General features: G+C 43.6%; 1 protein-coding gene across 6 annotated transcripts in view; it reads right to left on the minus strand.

Annotated features, from left to right (window-relative positions):
• LOC116851141 (GATA-binding factor C-like) overlaps nucleotides 1-18,325 on the minus strand; it is a 160,918-nt gene that overhangs the window by 106,787 nt on the left and 35,806 nt on the right. For 3 of the 6 annotated variants that reach the window (XM_032830248.1, XM_032830249.1, XM_032830246.1), the window contains exon 2: nucleotides 2,625-3,103. In XM_032830248.1, coding sequence (XP_032686139.1) covers nucleotides 2,625-2,805 — 181 coding nt within the window. In that variant the 5' untranslated portion in view covers nucleotides 2,806-3,103. Of the gene's footprint in view, nucleotides 1-2,624; nucleotides 3,104-7,327; nucleotides 8,395-15,635; nucleotides 15,783-16,129; nucleotides 16,283-18,325 lie in introns of those variants that run through there. The other 3 variants (XM_032830251.1, XM_032830250.1, XM_032830247.1) reach the window with 3 other exon arrangements.

Here is an 18,325-nt window from a genome sequence, read left to right on the forward strand (position 1 = left end):
CCCCCCTCCCACTAATTCAATCACCCGCAAAACGTCCTACTCGCGACTTCCTCTCGGCTTAAACTTCGCCCAGCTGCCGAGCGTTTCCTAAGCCACTCACAGGACGACTTCCTTCTCTCACACGTTCAGTTAAGGGACGTCGTCTACATTGGAAGTAAGCAGTAAGAATAAGAAATTGGCCAATCATAGTTGATTATTCTTCTCACATTCGACTATGGTTGGTCAATTTCTTACTCTTACTTCCTACTTACTTCCAATGTAGACGTCCCTTTAATCGTGCGTTTCTGGCGCGCTTTATCTCTCACTCGCGCCGCCTTCGAGAAAACGACCTCTCTCGAAGGCGGCGCGTTGTTCACGAAGCTATGGAGGGCTGCAAAATATTTTCACGTTTCTCTTAAAAGGACGCACCAGCGAAGCAGACAGCTTTATGGAACGAGAAAGAAGGTGGAGTGGAGTGGACTTAGAGGCCAAGAGGTAGCACGTGGATACGCGCTCATTTGCTCGAGAGTGTACTCGAGAGAAAAAGAGAAAGAGAGAGAGAGAGAGTGTGTGAGAGAAGCGAAATTTATTAGGCGCTTCTCGGATAACCTATCCCCTTAACCATCTAAAAATTTAACATAAATGTACAGCGCAATAAATTATCGTATGAATGTATCGCGAAGCACAATAGTTGTATACAATGGTTTTGGTAGCAGATAAAGGCAAGTGTTCGAAAGAGTGATCGCTCAAATTCAACACAGTCAGTTGCCACGGTGCAACAATAAGTCATAAAAGTTGAACTCAAAGATCTCAAATGTTCTAGATGAGCGCAATTGTACAGGCAGGTCGTTCCATATTTTTCGCTGCAGTATATCTGAAAGATCTTTTAATTCAACTCTACACCTAGGAAGGACAAGCTCTTAAAACAAAGAGAGAGGGGGAGAGGGAGGGGAAGAGTCGAGTGACCTGTGCTTCAATGTCCCGAGATGAATTAGCGCAGCGCCAAGGAACTGTCCCAGTGGGGCATGTCACTCCTACGGCAGTCACTCTCGGGTCTCCCGGTGGCGTTGCAGTGTCGAGCACGCGCACGAACGAACGGACGCATGCCTATCCAGCCGCGATGGAGAAATTTAATTATCGAGGCAGGCATCTAACGGGGGAGAAGCGAAACAGCGACGACGCATCACAGGGGAGACATTCGATGGCGCTGATAGCCTCGGAGGCGCCCTCGTTAATTAAATATAGAAATTCTAATTAATGAGAGAACCGAGCGTGCGCGCACGGGGTGACTGTACACGGCGGTCGTTGAACCTCGTGAGCCTCGAAACACGCGAGAAAGAAAATAAAAAATGAAGGAAAGAAAGAAACCGAGGCGGGGTTGCTGGGCGCGCGTACATCGGGGGTGACAAAATCCTCCCCTTCGACCGTTTCCGCGGGGGTCAATATCCGTTTACTGATACGATGTTGTGTGCAGCATGCGCAACTTTATTTCGATGCAACTTGAACGCTTCCTCGATGCATTTTCACTCGCTAAACCGTTTGCAAACTTTTTATCGGACTGCAATATTTCGAGTTGACGGAATTGAAAGCCACTGTTGACTTGTATACGCAGTAACAGGTAATAAATATGCAAAAATTGTCTCATAAAACGATGTTCTCTTAATTTAAAGCGAATTCTCTAAGTTGCTAAACGGTTGTGCACACCTTTTATCGGATCAAGTCGCGACGCTTCGGGTTGTTGGAACTGAAAGCCACTGCTGACGTGTATATGCAGTAATCGGTTATAAATATATAAAAGCTGCTTGTCACAATGATGTCCTCTTAATTTAAAGTGAACTCTTCCTTGCAGACTTCACAGAATGTCACACTCTGTGATGTCACTCCGACTGCTGTCATAACCGATTACTGCACACATATGTACACACACGTCAGCAGTGTCTTACAATTCTGACAACTTGAAGTGTTGCAAGTTCACTCGATAAAAAAGAAAGTGAACAGAGCGTTTAACAAGCGAGTGTGCATACAGTCGACGATGTGTGTGTGTGTGTTTGTGTGTGTGCGTCGCGATAAAATATTCCGTGTGTCGTTACACCGCACACGCGCTCTCCTCATCTCTCGCCCAAGTACATCGGCGTATCGCGAGGCATCAAGCAGGCGCGAATCTTCGCGACACACGCCGTCGCGCCGTCGTGCCGTAATCGAGAGCTTCTACCGCGCGCATCGGAATCACTAGGGCGGATTTCGATCGATAAGGCTAAAATAGCTCGCAGATTATACGTATTATCCGCTTAATAGCCGCACGGTATCCGCCGCTGAAAAAGGCGAGGCCCTCTTCTTCTTCCTCTCCTTCTTCTTCGCCTTAACTTCGAGAGTCCTCGTCCGCTCGCTCGCTTTCACACCATCAGCCGACTCCTCGCGCGGAGGAATCGTCCTCCGCGAGCGAGCGGTCGGCTGGTCGGTCGGTCGTTGAACTGACGCGAGCTTCCCTCTCGTGTACAGGGGAGGAAAAGCAGACGGTGAAAGCAGATGAGCGGGGAGGCCGGCCAGCGAGAGCGGGAGAACGCGCGAAGAAAGAGAGCGATCGACGAGGGGCGGATGGAGAAGAGGCACGAAATGTGAAAAACTAGACGAGCGTGTGCACTTACTGTGGGCGTAGTGTGCGGCCGCGGGGTGGTGCGCCGTCGGTCCGGCGTGGGGGTAGTAACCCCTGTAGTCGCTGGGGTTGCCGACCACCCCGGCTACCCCGGCACCCCCCGAAGGCGGCTCCAGCGACGACCTAGGCGGCTCGTACCACCGAGCGGTGCTCGACTCGCTGCTCATGTCCATCGTGTCCGAGATCTCGGCGCGTCGTCGCCCGTCGAAGAAGAACGAGGAGGAGGGAAAGGAGGAGGAGGAGGAGGAGGAGGAGGAGGAGAGAGAAAGAGAGAGGGGCAGAAGGAGGGCGGAATAGAGAGACAACGCGGGAGGGCAGGGCAGGGGGAGAGATTAGGACCGCTGCCAAAAGCGCCTCTCTTCCGGGAGCGTCGTCGTCCTCGCGACGCCCAACGGGATCATAGGTAATCCTGGTCTGATCGGCGGATCACGAGACGTTACTACTTCTTCTTCTTCTTCTTCTGCCTCCGCCCTGCAACAAACATATCGAAAACGGTTAGTTCGGTTGGATTTCGCACGGATTTCCTGCGGACGCTCCACTGAGAAAAAGTTAGTTTCGTATCTGTGACTACAATCACGTTATGAAATAATTATATAAGATCCTTTTTCGTGTATATATATTTGTCTAAGTGCTATTCCAGCATTGATAATAATCTTGTGCATAAAGAAAATATATTTTTTTACATATAATTTTTTATTTAATATAATATTAAATAAAATAATTTTAATGTATATATATATTTTTTTGCAATGAGAGAAAACATCTAAGGAAAAAAGATATGGTGGGAATTAATATTTAATTTTTTTTAATATATAAGATGTTTTTCAACTAAGAAAATATCTATATTTTTAAAACATTAGGTTTTCATGAAAGCAATTGTCCATTATATTTAAAAAAAATATCTATTTAAATTTAAGTAAATATGTTTTACTTGCACCTATCGAATAATTATTTTTTATTTTTCAGATATTTCCTCTCTCTCTCTCTCTCTCTCTCTCTCTCTCTCTCTCTCTCTCTCTGTTTCTCTCTCTTACACACACACTCACAGTTTAGTGGTGAATACTAAAATATACTGTTAATAAGCTGTTTATTCTACTAAAGAACATATAATAAATTTCACTAAGAATGTCGATCTATTATATCCCCGTTTACAAAATTCTGCAGCAATTTTTATCATAAAATCCTCTCCGTGTATTGCTATTTCCCCTTTTTATCTAAATAACACAATTGGCGTAAAAAAATTACAATAATCCGTAACGAAATTAATTTCTATCAGTGTTCACAAACTAACGCGATCCTCATTTTTCATCGCCGAGAGCCGTCCTTCCTGGCACGCGAGGAAGAAACGTCGAAGGAGGCAATTGATGAATCGGGGAAGACCGCCATTCTCGAGACTGACGACTCGTAGAACGCGATTCGCGGCATGCAGGATTCGTACAGTATAACAGGAATATGTGACCGCGCCGAGACGTTACATATCCGACGACATCCCAAGCCGCTCGGCAACGTGCTCGTATCCCCTCAACGAATTACTTACATCAACTTGTAAAATAGTCACGAGACCACCTTACGGGACGCGCGATAGATATTACATGCAAACGCGGAACGCGGAGAAGTTAATTGGAGCGTTTAGGCCGATCCACGCGATCCCCCGACGACGGCGCGCCGCGTCGTGTACGTGTGTGCGCGTACGTGTGTGTGTTCGCACGATGCACGGGACCACAGGCAGCGCGCGCGCGCTGGGAAAATTCCTGGCCGACTTTATTAGCGATAAATAATTTTCGCCATTTGCATAGGCTCGTTACGCGCTAGACACGGCGCGCTTTAATTACATCACCCACCGGGAGCCGCGAGTACGCGCGCGCGCATTCACGCGGAGACCCCCTTTAATAAGACGCTGTCCGATCTGAAAGTCATTACGCTTCGCGCGCGCGCATTAATTAATCGATCAATAGCCGTGCGTGCGTGCGTGCGTGCATGCGCGCGCGCGCGGGTTCCTCGTTACTAAAGCGAAAAACGCGTCTGTCCTCGTCGACGACGTCGTCCGTCGCCGACCGATACACGTCATTTCGACCAAGTCGTCGACTTGGTGCTTTCAGCTCTCTCTTTGCAATTCCGGACGTGATCTCTTTCCATTTCTCGCGATGTGAGAGAGAGAGAAAAAAGGGCAGGGAAGGGGCATTATTGCGCTATTTTTGAAAGACGTTATAGACGCTATGTGGGACTTTTTTTTCAATTTTGTTTCAATTGTGTCTCTGCAATGAGAGAAAACATCTAAGGAAAGAAGATATTTATACGTTAAGAACTTTTAATTTACTTTTTTACACTGATATATATATATATATATATATATATATATATATATATATATATATATATATATAAAATTTTTTTCAACAAAGAAAATAGGGAGACCGGGGCAAAACCGATTATTTTCAATATTTTCTAACAGATTACAAAATTAAGCAAACAAGATTTTTAAACATGTAAAAAATGACTCTGAAATCTCTGCTTGTTTAATTTTGAAATCTGTTAAAAAACAGTAGAAATAATCAATTTTGTCAATTTTTACTCCGGTAATCAAATAACCCCGGCCTTACCTGTACATTTTCTTAAAACATTAGTTTTTCGTGAAAGCAATTGTTTGTTCTATTTAAATGAAAGATCTACTTGAGTTTAAGTGAATACTTGTACCCACCGAGTTGCCTCCAGCGCTGTACAGAAAATACACGAGGAGCCACAATTTTGATAGCGAAATAATGCTTATAACAAAGTTACCTCGTAGAAAAATGTATAAAAGAGAGAGAGAGAGAGAGAGAGAGAGAGAGAGAGAGAGAGAGAGAGAGAGGGGGCGCGTGGAGTTGCGGATAACGAGCGACTTTGTAACAGCGAACGACTCTTTGCGGCGACGGCAGGCCGCCGTTCCGGCTGCACTCCGGTTCAACGTATCTCTCCTTTTATCCTTGCGCGGCTTTCCGATATATCGCGCTCTCTCATTCGCGGGGCGCGCAAGAAAGGAGGAGGACGGCGTCATGATCGGCCGGACACGCACGAGTAAATTAATACCGGGCTGGAAACACGAGACGCTTCAATGATTCTTTCATCCCCGGCGCGCAACACTCCGCATAATACGCCGCCTGTTTTTCAACCGTCTTCTGCTCGCGAACCAGACGCGAAAACGCAGCGGAGGACGCAAGCACGACGACGATGACGACGACGACGACGATGACGACGACGACGACGACGACGACGACGATGACGACGACAACGATGACGACGAGGAGGAGGAGGAGGAGGAAGAGAAGGGTCCGCCGCGCGAATCGATCCGCGAACGAAACGAAAGTGACGTTCCTCTTCCTCTCTCTCCTTCTCTGCACGCACATACACACACGTCATTTCTTCGTCGTTCTGCTCGATTACCACACGGCAAGAATTTTAGTTAACATTTCTATGGGATTTTACAACCGAGGTGTACACTGTAAAAAATTTGTGTAAAATTCCATACAATTGAGACTAAGTATTATTATAGTTGTAAATTTATACACGTATCAAAATGTGTCTTTCGCCTATATAAATATATTTTTATGCGATAATTACGTGTGTAAATTTACATCTATAATAGTTGGTCTCAAAATTATAAATGTAATTTTATACAAATTTTTTACAGTGTAGATCGACACACGCACACATTTTGCAGTAATTCACACTATCCTTTCATTTTGTATGTGCTATTTATATTTCAGGAACTGAAGGTTGAGGTGATTAGACGTCCCGGTTTTCCACCTTTTGTCCTGGATCTTTTCGAGTGCTATCCGGGACATCGATTTGATTAATCTGTCCTGGCTTATCCCGGTTTATAGAATTTTTGAAATGCTTCTGACAAAGAAAGACCTTGTCAAGAAAATTCACAGCTCTAGTGGACGCGACTTCTTTTCAATTTTAAATAAGAATAACAGTTTCTTAACAACTGTTTCTGTTTTTACTGTACGTAACTGGCCTTCATTATTGCAAAATTAATTTTTACACATATCTACAAATAAAATATTGTTTCGCATATAATTTTTTCAACCCCCCTCCCCCGTTTCACATATTTTTTAAGTATTCTAGATTTGAAACTGGAAAATCTGATCATCCCTTACTGAAATGTACTGTTAAAAACTTGCTATGTTTCCCTATGCTATGAAGCCTGTTATGTTCTAGAGAAATTTACTGTGTTGCTTAGCAAGACAGACTTCACTGACAATCTGTTCCTGAACGATTAGAGACACCATAAAATTGAAAGGGATTTAAATGAAAAGAAACTATAATATTCTCTCCGTGTAGAAAGTAAATCGGGAACGAGGGGAAAATAAGAGAGGAAAGATTTTGATCGCGTTTGTGTCACATTATGGATTCACTTTCTCGCGCGGCATGGGGAGTTGCTTCATTTTCGAGTCCGCCACGTTCGCGCAGAAATAAAGGATTTATTGGAGTCGTAAAACGACGGGAATTTTATCACTACATGGCTTACAAGGTATTTCCGTATATCGCGATAGACGCGTGCACTTTCTTAGAGTCCGAGCGAGTTCTCATTCAGTTGTCAGGGCGCGCGACTAACTTCTTCCCTTTCTCACGTAAAAAACTGAGTCTTCGCGCAACGTTCTTCGTTTCGGTAAGGAGATGCACGGAAGAAACGCACGAGAGAACGAGACTTACCTGAACGGAAGAAGAGTCTGCTAGGGTCCCGATAATATCGATCGGCGAGATCTACGGTAATTGGGTCCTGATCAGCGCTTTAGTGCGAACATACTGAGTACTGATCGACAATGATCAAGTGCTCGAAATGATTTATCAATCAGTGGGCGATCAAGGTCATCAGTGACGTAATCGGGACAAATCGGTGGTTCGTGATCGCCCAATCCGAATAAAGAAGTCCGCGCGGGAGAGAGAAAGAAAGAGAGAGAGAGATGGGACATAACTTCTTATCGAAAGACAGAGAAAGAGCGAGAGAGACTCGTTTCTAAAATACCTGATAACTATCGCGCGTCTGGGAGAGATCGTAAGGTTTCGCCGATAGTGATTTTTGCATCATGAAGAACTGAAAAGACGCGTCGCGTCATGCGCGCGCCGCGTGTTGGAAAAAATATTTTTCTCAGGGAACCGGTTACATGTTACACACACGGCGATAACAGGTTTCGTTTTCAGTCGCGAAGCCGCAGAAGTAATGGTAAATCTTTCGGCGACGCGAGCCCGGCTTCGACGGGACGACAAACAGATTCAACGGGAAAATATTCTATCCGGGCCGCTCTCTACACTTCTCTCTCTCGCCCCCTCCTTCCCTCTACCCGGTCCTCTCCTTTTGTTTCGCTTCTTTTTTTTTCCGTTACTTCATGCCAACGAGGCTACAAGTCGTACAAATTACTCGCCCCGAGCAAATAAGACACTCGAAAACAAAGGTTCGATAAGATATACACGAAAAACGCGGCCGATAAGGCCGATAACCGCGAATTGCGACACGCATATCCGATTAAATTTGATTGCCGAGCTATCGAGGAGATCTTTCCTGTTGTTGATATTATTAATGTATTATGCGTCGAACACACGGTGTGCTATAATCGTGTAAAGTAAATTTCTTGAAATCTAATCGGGATTCAGACAGATCATCTACCAAAGTAATTGTAGGTTCCCCGGTCAAAATTGCAAATCAGTGTATATTCACTGCTTTCAATGATATTTCACTGATTCACTTTAAAAGCTCCATCTGAAAAAATCTGGGGAAATATTTCTATGCGAGATATTGCATTCTCTCTCTCTCTCTCTCTCTCTCTCCCACTCTTTCCCCCTCTTTCTCTCTCCCTTTCTCTCTTGTGTAGACGTTTATTGCGTCACGCGATAACGCGGGGACCAATAATAATGCCAACGCGGGCAGTTATCGTTCCCGATCGATCTCGCGGTTTCGCCTGAATTTTTCTACCAACTCCATCGCGTCCCACTCTCGCTCCGTGAGTTTCGACACGTCGACGACGGATAGTACGTTGCAATTAGGCACAAAATGTCGACGACGTGCACGCACACCTCGTCAAGCCGGCGGTTATCGCCGAAAAACTGCCGGCGACGACAGTCGGCGCGGCCCGGCCGGCCGGCCGGTCGGTCGGTCGGTCGGTCGGATATATCTAAATTCGAACCGATCAATCATACGATATCGCGCGGCGCGATCGCAAGACGAGCCGATTACTTTCCACCGCGGAGATATCTCCCGCGATCGGGAATAATATTTTTTTCGCCGATACAAATCACGCGCGCCGCGCGCTCTCTTTATTTTTATCGTCGGCGCCCGCGCGCGCCACATTCGCGCCACATTAAGCGCGCTTGAGATACAAGGTCCGCTCTTTTCAGCTCAACTGTCCGAACTGGTGCACACCGTGGCGACAAGTTAGAGTGAGACAAATATATCTTGTTTCACTCTTATTGCGCCAGTCTGCACCAGTTCGGGCAGTTCAGCTGAAAAGAACAGACCTCTATTCACCGTCCCGTGTAGGCACACGTATTCTACTTCTTGACGCCTTCGTGTCCCGAGAGTTCCAAAATTCGTCAATACGCAAAAATTCGCGAATTTCTTTCCTTCTTCCTTTCCTTCTCTCCGATCTCGGTCTGTCTCTTTTCACCCCACAGGGATTACCTTATCAAGGGGAGAAAGAAATGTCCTCTCCGCTGTTTCTCTCGTTATTTCAACGAAAATTAGCGCCAACTATCGTACGGAGAGGAAAACTTGGTTGAGTCAACTAGATTTCGGGCGAAAAGTATGAACGAACCAAAAAATTCTGGTAGTCTCGACCGCGATTCTAGCTTGTTCATATTTTCACCAGGAATTTGCTCAGTTCAACTTTTTTCTCCGTGCGTAATCCGAAAGAGGAAACACACATACACGGTAGTCTCGGCAGATAATCTAAATCGAGCGCTTGACCGATATACTCTGTCGATAGATCAACCACGCACAGATCGCGAGGCGGATCTCACCGAACCGACAATCGCGATAACAAATATCCCTGGGCTAGATAACACCGCCGCACGAATTGCGTCCCGTGGACTTCAAACCGAACGATAGATATTACGCGAGGCTCAAGGATACCGCGCGAAATGATGACGATCCGTATTCTTGAAAAATATCGTACATTGAGAAAATTATTCGATAAGAAATTAACACACGAATATTTCCGATCAAAATACCGATGAATTTTTACATCCGATCAGGATAAACCGATCAAAAAAATTATGAGCAGATATTTCTCATCGAATGTTTCCTTGTTGGATACAAAAATTCATCGGTGTTTTGATCGAAAATATCCGTTTGTTAATTTCTTATCGAATAATTTCTCTCAGTGCATGCGATATTTTTCGAGAATAAGATCCCTAATTGGAAAACAATTCGGCGTCGTTTCGCCAGGTGTTCTCATGACGACGACGACGACGACGAGGTGCGCTCGACACTTCCTAGATCGACGTCGCGTTACGTGTCGCGTGTGTTACACGCGACGGCCAACCGTGAGGAGGAGAAGGAGAAACAGGTTCGAGGAAATTGGAGCGCGTCCGAAGAAATAATTACGGCCGATAAGCCGTCTGTATTTATTTAAAGGCTCGTATATATCGTGGCGAAGACTATTTTCATGGGGATTCCGATGACAAGAGCGACAGTAACGATCGGCACGACGGCTTTTCGCCGATGCCTTTTTCTCGCAGTTCATCATCTTTGAGTGAAATTTTATCTCGATGTAAAGATATGTGTATCGATACAAGCGAATACGTGATATCAGTACGTATGGAATATTTCTGATCATTTTTTGTCCTAGTGTAGTAAAAGTTGCTAGATAACTTTCCAGCTAAGGAACAAATCGACATTCCGCAATAATTAAATATTCCTTCATCTCAACGAGAAACAAATACCTGAAAATTTATTTGTGTGAGATGAAAGTTTATTTCACAGAGATAAACTTCATTTCACAGAAATAAACTTTACATCTCACAAATAAATTGTCAAGTATTTTTTCTCAGTGTTCGTATGTGCTATTTGTATCTTAAGAACTGAAATGTGCTGTTAAAAGATTCGATTTCGTTTCTGGCGAAATCTGTCATATTTCTAGCAAGATTTCTTTAGCAAGACAGACCTTATTGACAGCCTATTCCTGTGTCATTAGAAACAAGTCAAATTGAAAAGAATTTGTATAATTTATAAAAAAATTGTATAAAAAAATTTAGTATTAGAAATTAGATGTCAGAATTAACAGAAAAAAATTTATATTTATAAAAGCACGCTATAATATATATTCTCTGATACACAGCTTTCACAGATTAGACCTGTCGATCGCTTATGAAGAATTAAGCGTGCATGAAAAATCAAAGTTCTCTCTCTCTCTCTCTCTCTCTCTCTCTCTCTCTCTCTCTCTCTCTATTCTCACGAAAAGATCTCCTCTGCATAATTCGATCTTGTTTCAATTCGGCCGGATTTCGCTTTTTTCTTCCAAATCTCGAGGATCATTAATCGAATCTGCGTGAAGCCACGGCTCTAACGAATCTTATCTGCCCTCGCGTTACGTCACACGTCGTGTCCACTCTCTCGACGAAACTCCATCGGTGCGTGCTTCTCGATCACGTATCACGGCTAATCTTATCAGAAATTCGTTAATCTCATCAAACTTCTCGAGAGCGTAGCCGTCGCTCGGCAAGACGCGCGAGCTAGTCATTCGAAATCAAACGGCGGTGACCTTCGCGGGAGGAGAATCCAGCACAAATTGGATTTTCGGTGACAATAATGAGCCGCGCACAAATTTCCATACGCAAGCCCTTTCCTTCGCAAGCGAACACACGTGCGGCGTTGCTGCCTTCGCGTCAGCTTGAAAGCAGAAAACGAGCGATGCGCTGATGCGGCGAGCGAAAAGCAGGCAGCGTGCAAGATTCAATTCGACGACACGCGAGATCCCAGAGTCGAAATTTTGACACCATCCAACTCATCAGCGCCGCCGGAAGATCCTCTTTAGAACCTGCAAGTGGCATTTCTACGCATTTTCTGTTGCTCAGAGGTGCTAAGCAGAACTTCAGTTATCGCGTGTATTAGACGTATGTTGATCTTTCAGAATATACAGACGTTAGAAAGTTCAGAGAGAGATAGGGCTAAAATTTCGACTCGGCAGCCGACGTGAAATTCGACATTCCTGGAATTGAGTTCATCGCGACGCAATCGAAACTGGCATTACGAGCCAGAGACATTTCAGTGTCGCCAGACCAAACAACCGGCCTAGCCTTGTATCTTGACAATATAAAATACGCGCGGGCTTACGTATAAAAAATCAACACACTCGCAGTCGCATTATTTTCTTCCTCCTACACTTTCAGAGTGCGGGATGCCTATTATAAGCAAGGTAATCAGATTTCCAGTCCAAAATCCGGGACACTTTGTAATTGCGTCGAGCAGGGAGCGTGGAGGCAAAAAAGTCATTGAAAATTATATATATATATATACACACACACATGGAAGATAACATTTCGTTTATGGACCTATGAAAGATAAATCAACAGCAATAAAGACTTATATAATACATACAGTGAAAACAAAAACTATTGTTAAGATAAAACTGTTATTTTTATTTAAAATTAAGAAGAAGCAGCGAAGTTACTGTACTTGCCAGAGCTGTGAACTTTCTTAAGAGGGCCCTTTTGTGTGACAGGGCATTTCAAAAATCCTCTGACCCGGGATAAACCAGGATAAACCGGACAGTTTGGTTGAATCGGGTCAAATCGGCGACCCGGAGATACAGCATTCGAGAAAATCCGGACAAAGGAAAAATCAATGAAAAGTCGGAACGTCTGAACGTCACCTTAACTATATAAATTCTATTCTACGTATCGGCCACTCTATTATAAAAGTATCGGATTGTTTCAACACCCCAAATAGACTTTTTATAGTTACCACGAGACGTGAGACGATCGATAATAGAAATAGATAATAGATTTCTTCATTGTTCTTATCAGAAATATATGTTGTATGGAATTATTTATATTTTGAATCTGAGACTCGAACGAAAAAAAAGCTCTAAAAATTAAAAAAAAAAACGCAAATCCGCGAATTTTAATTCTATCACGACGTTGTTTTATAGTTTTTTTTTCATCTTTGGAGAAGAAATGTGTCCGGTAATATCATTTTTCAACAAAGTAATGGTAGTTTGAAGTTGCCGGGTCTAGCAGATTGTATTGTATGTCTCAAGAAATATGGTTGTACACGAACGATTAAATTTACATAGAATAATGTAAATCTTTTGTTATGTTGATGCAGCCACAAGTTTGCTACGGAAGAGATACTGAAATTTTCATATTACATCTTTAACATACCACGTTGTTTGGAATAAATTTTGATCACTCTTTGAGTATTTCTCTCGTAATTCTATTTCTAAACTCTATGTGATAAAAGTGCGTGTGAACCAATTATAAGGGACGAATCAACTATTGAAGTTGTTGCCAAATTTACGTACATCTGTCTCTATTTAGAACATTCCCCGATTACTGTCTCTTCACTACTCGATCAGACGTGTTGAAACGTATGCAAAAGTTACTTTAAAAGCCATGGAAAGAAATATCGAATCTTACTTTATACAGAGAAGAACTTTTTTTTGGAAGTAGAGACAGAAAGAGAGAGAATATTGACCTTCATACTTAACCCTTCGTGAGGCGCGTGATTGACAAATCTAACTTGAAGTCTATCAGGGAATATAAGATAAAGGAGATAAAAATCAATATGATAAACTTGAATAGATACCTAACTTTGGAATTATATTATTTTGTTTATTAAATACGAATATTTGAACTTTTCCAACATAAAATATACGTAAATTTTTAATATATGTATATTCTGTGATGCGAAAGTTGAAATATTCGTATTTGAAGAGACGGAAAAAATAAGAATATCCTGAATTAGGTATCAGTATCCAAACTTTGGTACATGGAAAAAAAGAATGGTTGTATCAACCATAAAAACCTACCGATTCGTTGCTTCAAAAATATACTTTTTTCAGGCAACGTATCGCAGTGCTAGAAATAAAAGTTATGCTATATTTTACTATTATCTGGTTGACACAACCTTTTTTTCTTTTCGTGTGCTTTTGCCTTATCGCAGTTTTCTTTTCTTTCTTATATCAATGTTCCAAGTATTGTAGACGCCGCGACGACTTGCGCGCGCGCGCACACACCACCTCTCACGCGAGAAACACTCGAGCAGCGACGCGATATGATTGGGGCGGTCGTCTGAGAGTTCCGGACGATCGGATTCACCGGCGAGAGAAACACGGTGGTTTCTAATGGCGAGCCCCGGCAGAAACCCAAAGCGAATCGCTCGCGAGCGCGCCGTGGAAACCGCCACGGGGGTGAAAAGAATGGAAGCATCGGCCCGTGACACGCGCTGTCACGGCCATGGAAATAGGAGGCGAGAGGCGTCATCGCCGAGTCGCCCTCCGACGGCTGTGAATTCGCCTAAGCGGATATCTCCACGCCGATTCTCTCCTCGATCGACGGCAGCCAGGTCGGAGAGCTCCGTGCCGACGGATCAGCAACGAAACAATCCGGTAACGCGATATCACCGGGGCGCCTGGCAACGGGATGAGGATAGAGGAAAAAAAACAAGCCTCGAAGGTCGAAAGGATATTGGCCGACGAAGAGGTGACAACACTCGCGACGAAGTGACCGAGTGTAGTGACGCGCTCAAGGTCGCGGGGCGGATTTTCAAACGGCCAGCGAAAAGATTCACGGGGCGAGCCGCTCGCTTGCGAAACGCGACGGCCTTTTTGTCGGCACGTGTCTCAGAATCGCGGAACGTTGGAACTGGAGCTGCGCGGAGGCTGACTGAGGCTGGCTAAGCAACCTTATTTCAGGGCACACAAATTTCTATAATCGTAGACGTAAACTTAAGCTGAAGAACCAGAATATTGCTTTATATTTGAATATTTTAGAAGAAGATAAAAGTAACGGTGGAACTTAGATTGAGCAACTAGAATTTCAAGCGACTGGATTCTAGTTACTTCTTTGCGTAACAGTCAGTTTTACTGTAAATGGTCGGTTCTATTTTCAATACTGGTCAGTTCTATTTTTTTTCTAGAGTAAGCAAAGATAAAGTAATATCCTGATTGGTTCTTCGGCTTAAGTTTACACCTTACGTTTACGGTGACGGAAATTTGTGTGCGGGAGTTCTTAAACCATGTCTACAATGGGCACTTATAAGACTTAAACTTTAGGGCCATGGCACGTGGGAAATCTTAAGCAGTAAAACATAAGCAGTAAGTAAATTGACCAATCATAGTCGATTATTAGAAAAATAATCGACTGTGGTTAGTCAAATTGCTTGAGACTTAAAACAAGGTTGTAGATAACCTCTGAGGCCCGTATTGACAGTCGCCGCTTGAAATTTGTTGCGAGAAACTCAGATTTGAATTTTTAGTTGAATCGCCGAAGCCTGCATTAATAATCGTGACTTGAAACTCGCCTCAGAGATATCCAGACTTGAATTTAGAGTTAAACGTGAGTTTCTCAGCCGAACCGCGATTACAAATATAATGTCACATGTATCATATGAAACTCAGGTTCAACTCTAAATTCAGATCTGAGTGTCTCACGTAGGACAAGTTTCAAGGAACGACTATTAACACGAGCCTGAGGTTTGCTGTTTGTACATCGGTGATCACAATTCAACTGAAAAACTCACATCCATTCAAATCTGAGGCCCGTATTAATAGTTGTCACTTGGAACTTGTCTCATGTGGCATACTTAAGGTGATCAAATGTTCCGATTTTTCACCCTTTGTCCCGAATTTTTTTGAGTGCTATTTGGGACATCGATTTGTCATCATTTTCAATGATTATCAAATAATTTTCGAATCTTTTTACCCCCCTCCCCTCTCCTCGCTTCACACATTTATGAAGTGTCCCGAATTCAGGGCTGGGAAATCTGGTCACATATACCGCGAGGAGAAACAAGAAGATTACTTACAAATGACGTCTTCACGATACACCCCGGCGACCGCACATCGCTATTCTCGACACTCCCGATATTTATTTTCGCGCGAGACTTAATTTCGACAGGTTAAAGACGCGTAAAATGCGGAGCGATGTCGATCGATGTGTCCACGGCGGTCGCTCGATGCAGAAAGATCGAGAATCAAGATGGTCGCGCGATTGTTGAATCGCGCTGAAAATATACGCCAATATATGAACGGCGCCGCGGCCGAAAAGAACGCGCTCTATGAGATACTTGTCTCTCCGTATTTCTTTTCCTAACAAGCTGACGCAACCGCCCGAATATTCCGCATCTCTCTCTCTTTCTCTCTGATTGTCATCACATTTTTAATTCTCGTTCAATAAATCCGACGATTGCCCGATCCTATTGCTACTTGAGCGAGTCGATGTTATTAGCAAATGTAAGGGACGTCGGCGCGACAAGTACAGGTCGCAGATACCGCGAGGAGAAACGAGAAGATTACTTACAAATGACGTCTTCACTATACGCCCCGGCAATCGCACATCGCTACTCTCGACACTCCCGAGACTTATTAACGCGCGAGACGCACTTTCGACGGATAAAAGACGCGAGAAACGCGGAGCGATGTGGATCGATGTGTGCCCATAGCTGCTGTTTGGCGCGAAAAGATCGAGCATTTCGCGCGATTCATTACCAACGCCTAGATTGAATAACCACGATGACAACCTCGTAGTGCAAAACGAATGCGATTGGTCTAGAGTGGTTAGTAACTCGAGCAAGTGGTTAAGGCGTCCGTCGTACAGATCGCGTCGTTGTAGACGCGCGACCTCGTTCGCATCACTGGCGCGTTCACATTCATGCACTTTTGGCACTTTCGGCGCGCTAATGAACTTTTGGTGTACGTGATTGACAGCGCGCGCGTCTGCGATCTTTTCATGCCGAGCACTGCCATGGACACGACACTTCGTATTCCATATGTCTTTCGCTTGTGTCCTGTGAGTCTCCTGCGGAAATAAGTATTAGAGTGCCGAAAACAACGACGTGCGGTCGTCAGGACATATCGTAAGTTTATTACACACGACATTATTACGAAGTAATCTCCTCCCTTCTCGACACATACAGTTAAGATGACCAGACGTCCTTTTTCACCCTTTGTCCCGAATCTTTTCGATCTTTGCTATTTGGGACACCGATTTGTCATCATTTTCAATGATTATCAAATAATTTTTGGATCTTTTTACCCCCTTCCCTCCCACTTCACACATTTATGAAGTGTCCCGAATGCAGGGCTAGGAAATCTGGTCACCTTAGACATACTCTTTTATTAAGAATTAAATCTAAGTTCTTAGTTCAGATAAGATTATGACATACATGACATTTATATCTGTAATTGCCATTCAACTGAAAAACTCACTCTAAATTATCATTTTACTCTAAATTAGAATCTGAGCGTATCACTTGAGATGAGTTTCAAGTAACGAGTATTAATATGGACTTAAGTACCTAATACCTCACTTGAGGTGAATTTCAAGTGACGATTTTTCCGACTACTTCTAAAAATTTTTTAGATACAACTTTTGCGTACATGTGAAAGTATAGATTAGTCCAAAAATGTAAAGTCCCCAGAGTGCGGCTTCACGGATTCTAAAGGTTAATACGGGTATAAAATATATGGAATATTTGGGTGTTTTGGACGAAACAAATAATGGTTAATCTTTAACGGATTGAACAGAATTACTAGTAAAGTTGGAAGTTAAAAAACTCATTCCCCCAATTCTGCATGTAAAAAAATTAAAAAACTTAAGCTTATAGATCATCAATATATATAACTGATGAGTATATTGACTATTTTTCTGATAAACTAATCGATTAATTTGACTAATTATTTTCTTAATAAGATTAACCAACACTAATTTGACTGAATCAAGTGCAGATAAAGATGCAAATATGGACGGATAAATTGGATATAAGTAAGCTTTAGAAGTGATCTAAGAAATGAAAAATAAGAATGACGGATTGTAGAACTCCAATTGAAACGCGCGCGTGCCTTTTTCCCGATACGTTACAATGTAACATCACTGTCTACGATATTCCCCGAGTCGTAAGGTACGCTGGAAACGCATCATTACATCAATCAACGCAGCTGATTCGCAACAGATGAATAGAAACGACTGCTCGCTACACTTACAAATCGCCAATTATGCGTCGCGCACGAACCGTCGGCCAAAGTCTACCCTCGTTTCGTGTGCTTAGAGAAGTGTTCCAAAAAAGAATATCCCGCGACTGTTCCGCGTAGAGGGAAGAGGATTTACCCCCGTGGTTCGCCGTGAAGAGATCAAAGAGAGCAGAGAGAAGCGGGGATTCTGAATGCGCGCGCGAAAGCGTGGGCGCCGTCGGTAGCCCTAATCGCGATCGCGAGCGTTGAAATGTTTCTTGGAACGCGGAAGCTGTTTTTACTAATCGCATAATTAATCGGGGAAGGGCCTCGAACACTTTGGCTGTATGGCTTCACGTCGGCTATCGAGTTTTTACGGAAATTATCTCGGCGTGACGTTCAGATCTGAAGCCACTGAAGCTACGCTAATTTCTCAAGCTCTGCCTGCGAATTGCAAACGACGCGAAGATACTTAACTCGTAAATGGACGCGCGGAGGTAAAATGTGACAGTTCATGTAAGAAGAATTCGCGTGCGTTTTTTTTTTT

This window comes from Odontomachus brunneus, unplaced genomic scaffold (assembly GCF_010583005.1).
Source record: "Odontomachus brunneus isolate Ranch 3 - 2012 unplaced genomic scaffold, Obru_v1 Obru_scaffold_166, whole genome shotgun sequence".
Taxonomy (NCBI): domain Eukaryota; kingdom Metazoa; phylum Arthropoda; class Insecta; order Hymenoptera; family Formicidae; genus Odontomachus; species Odontomachus brunneus.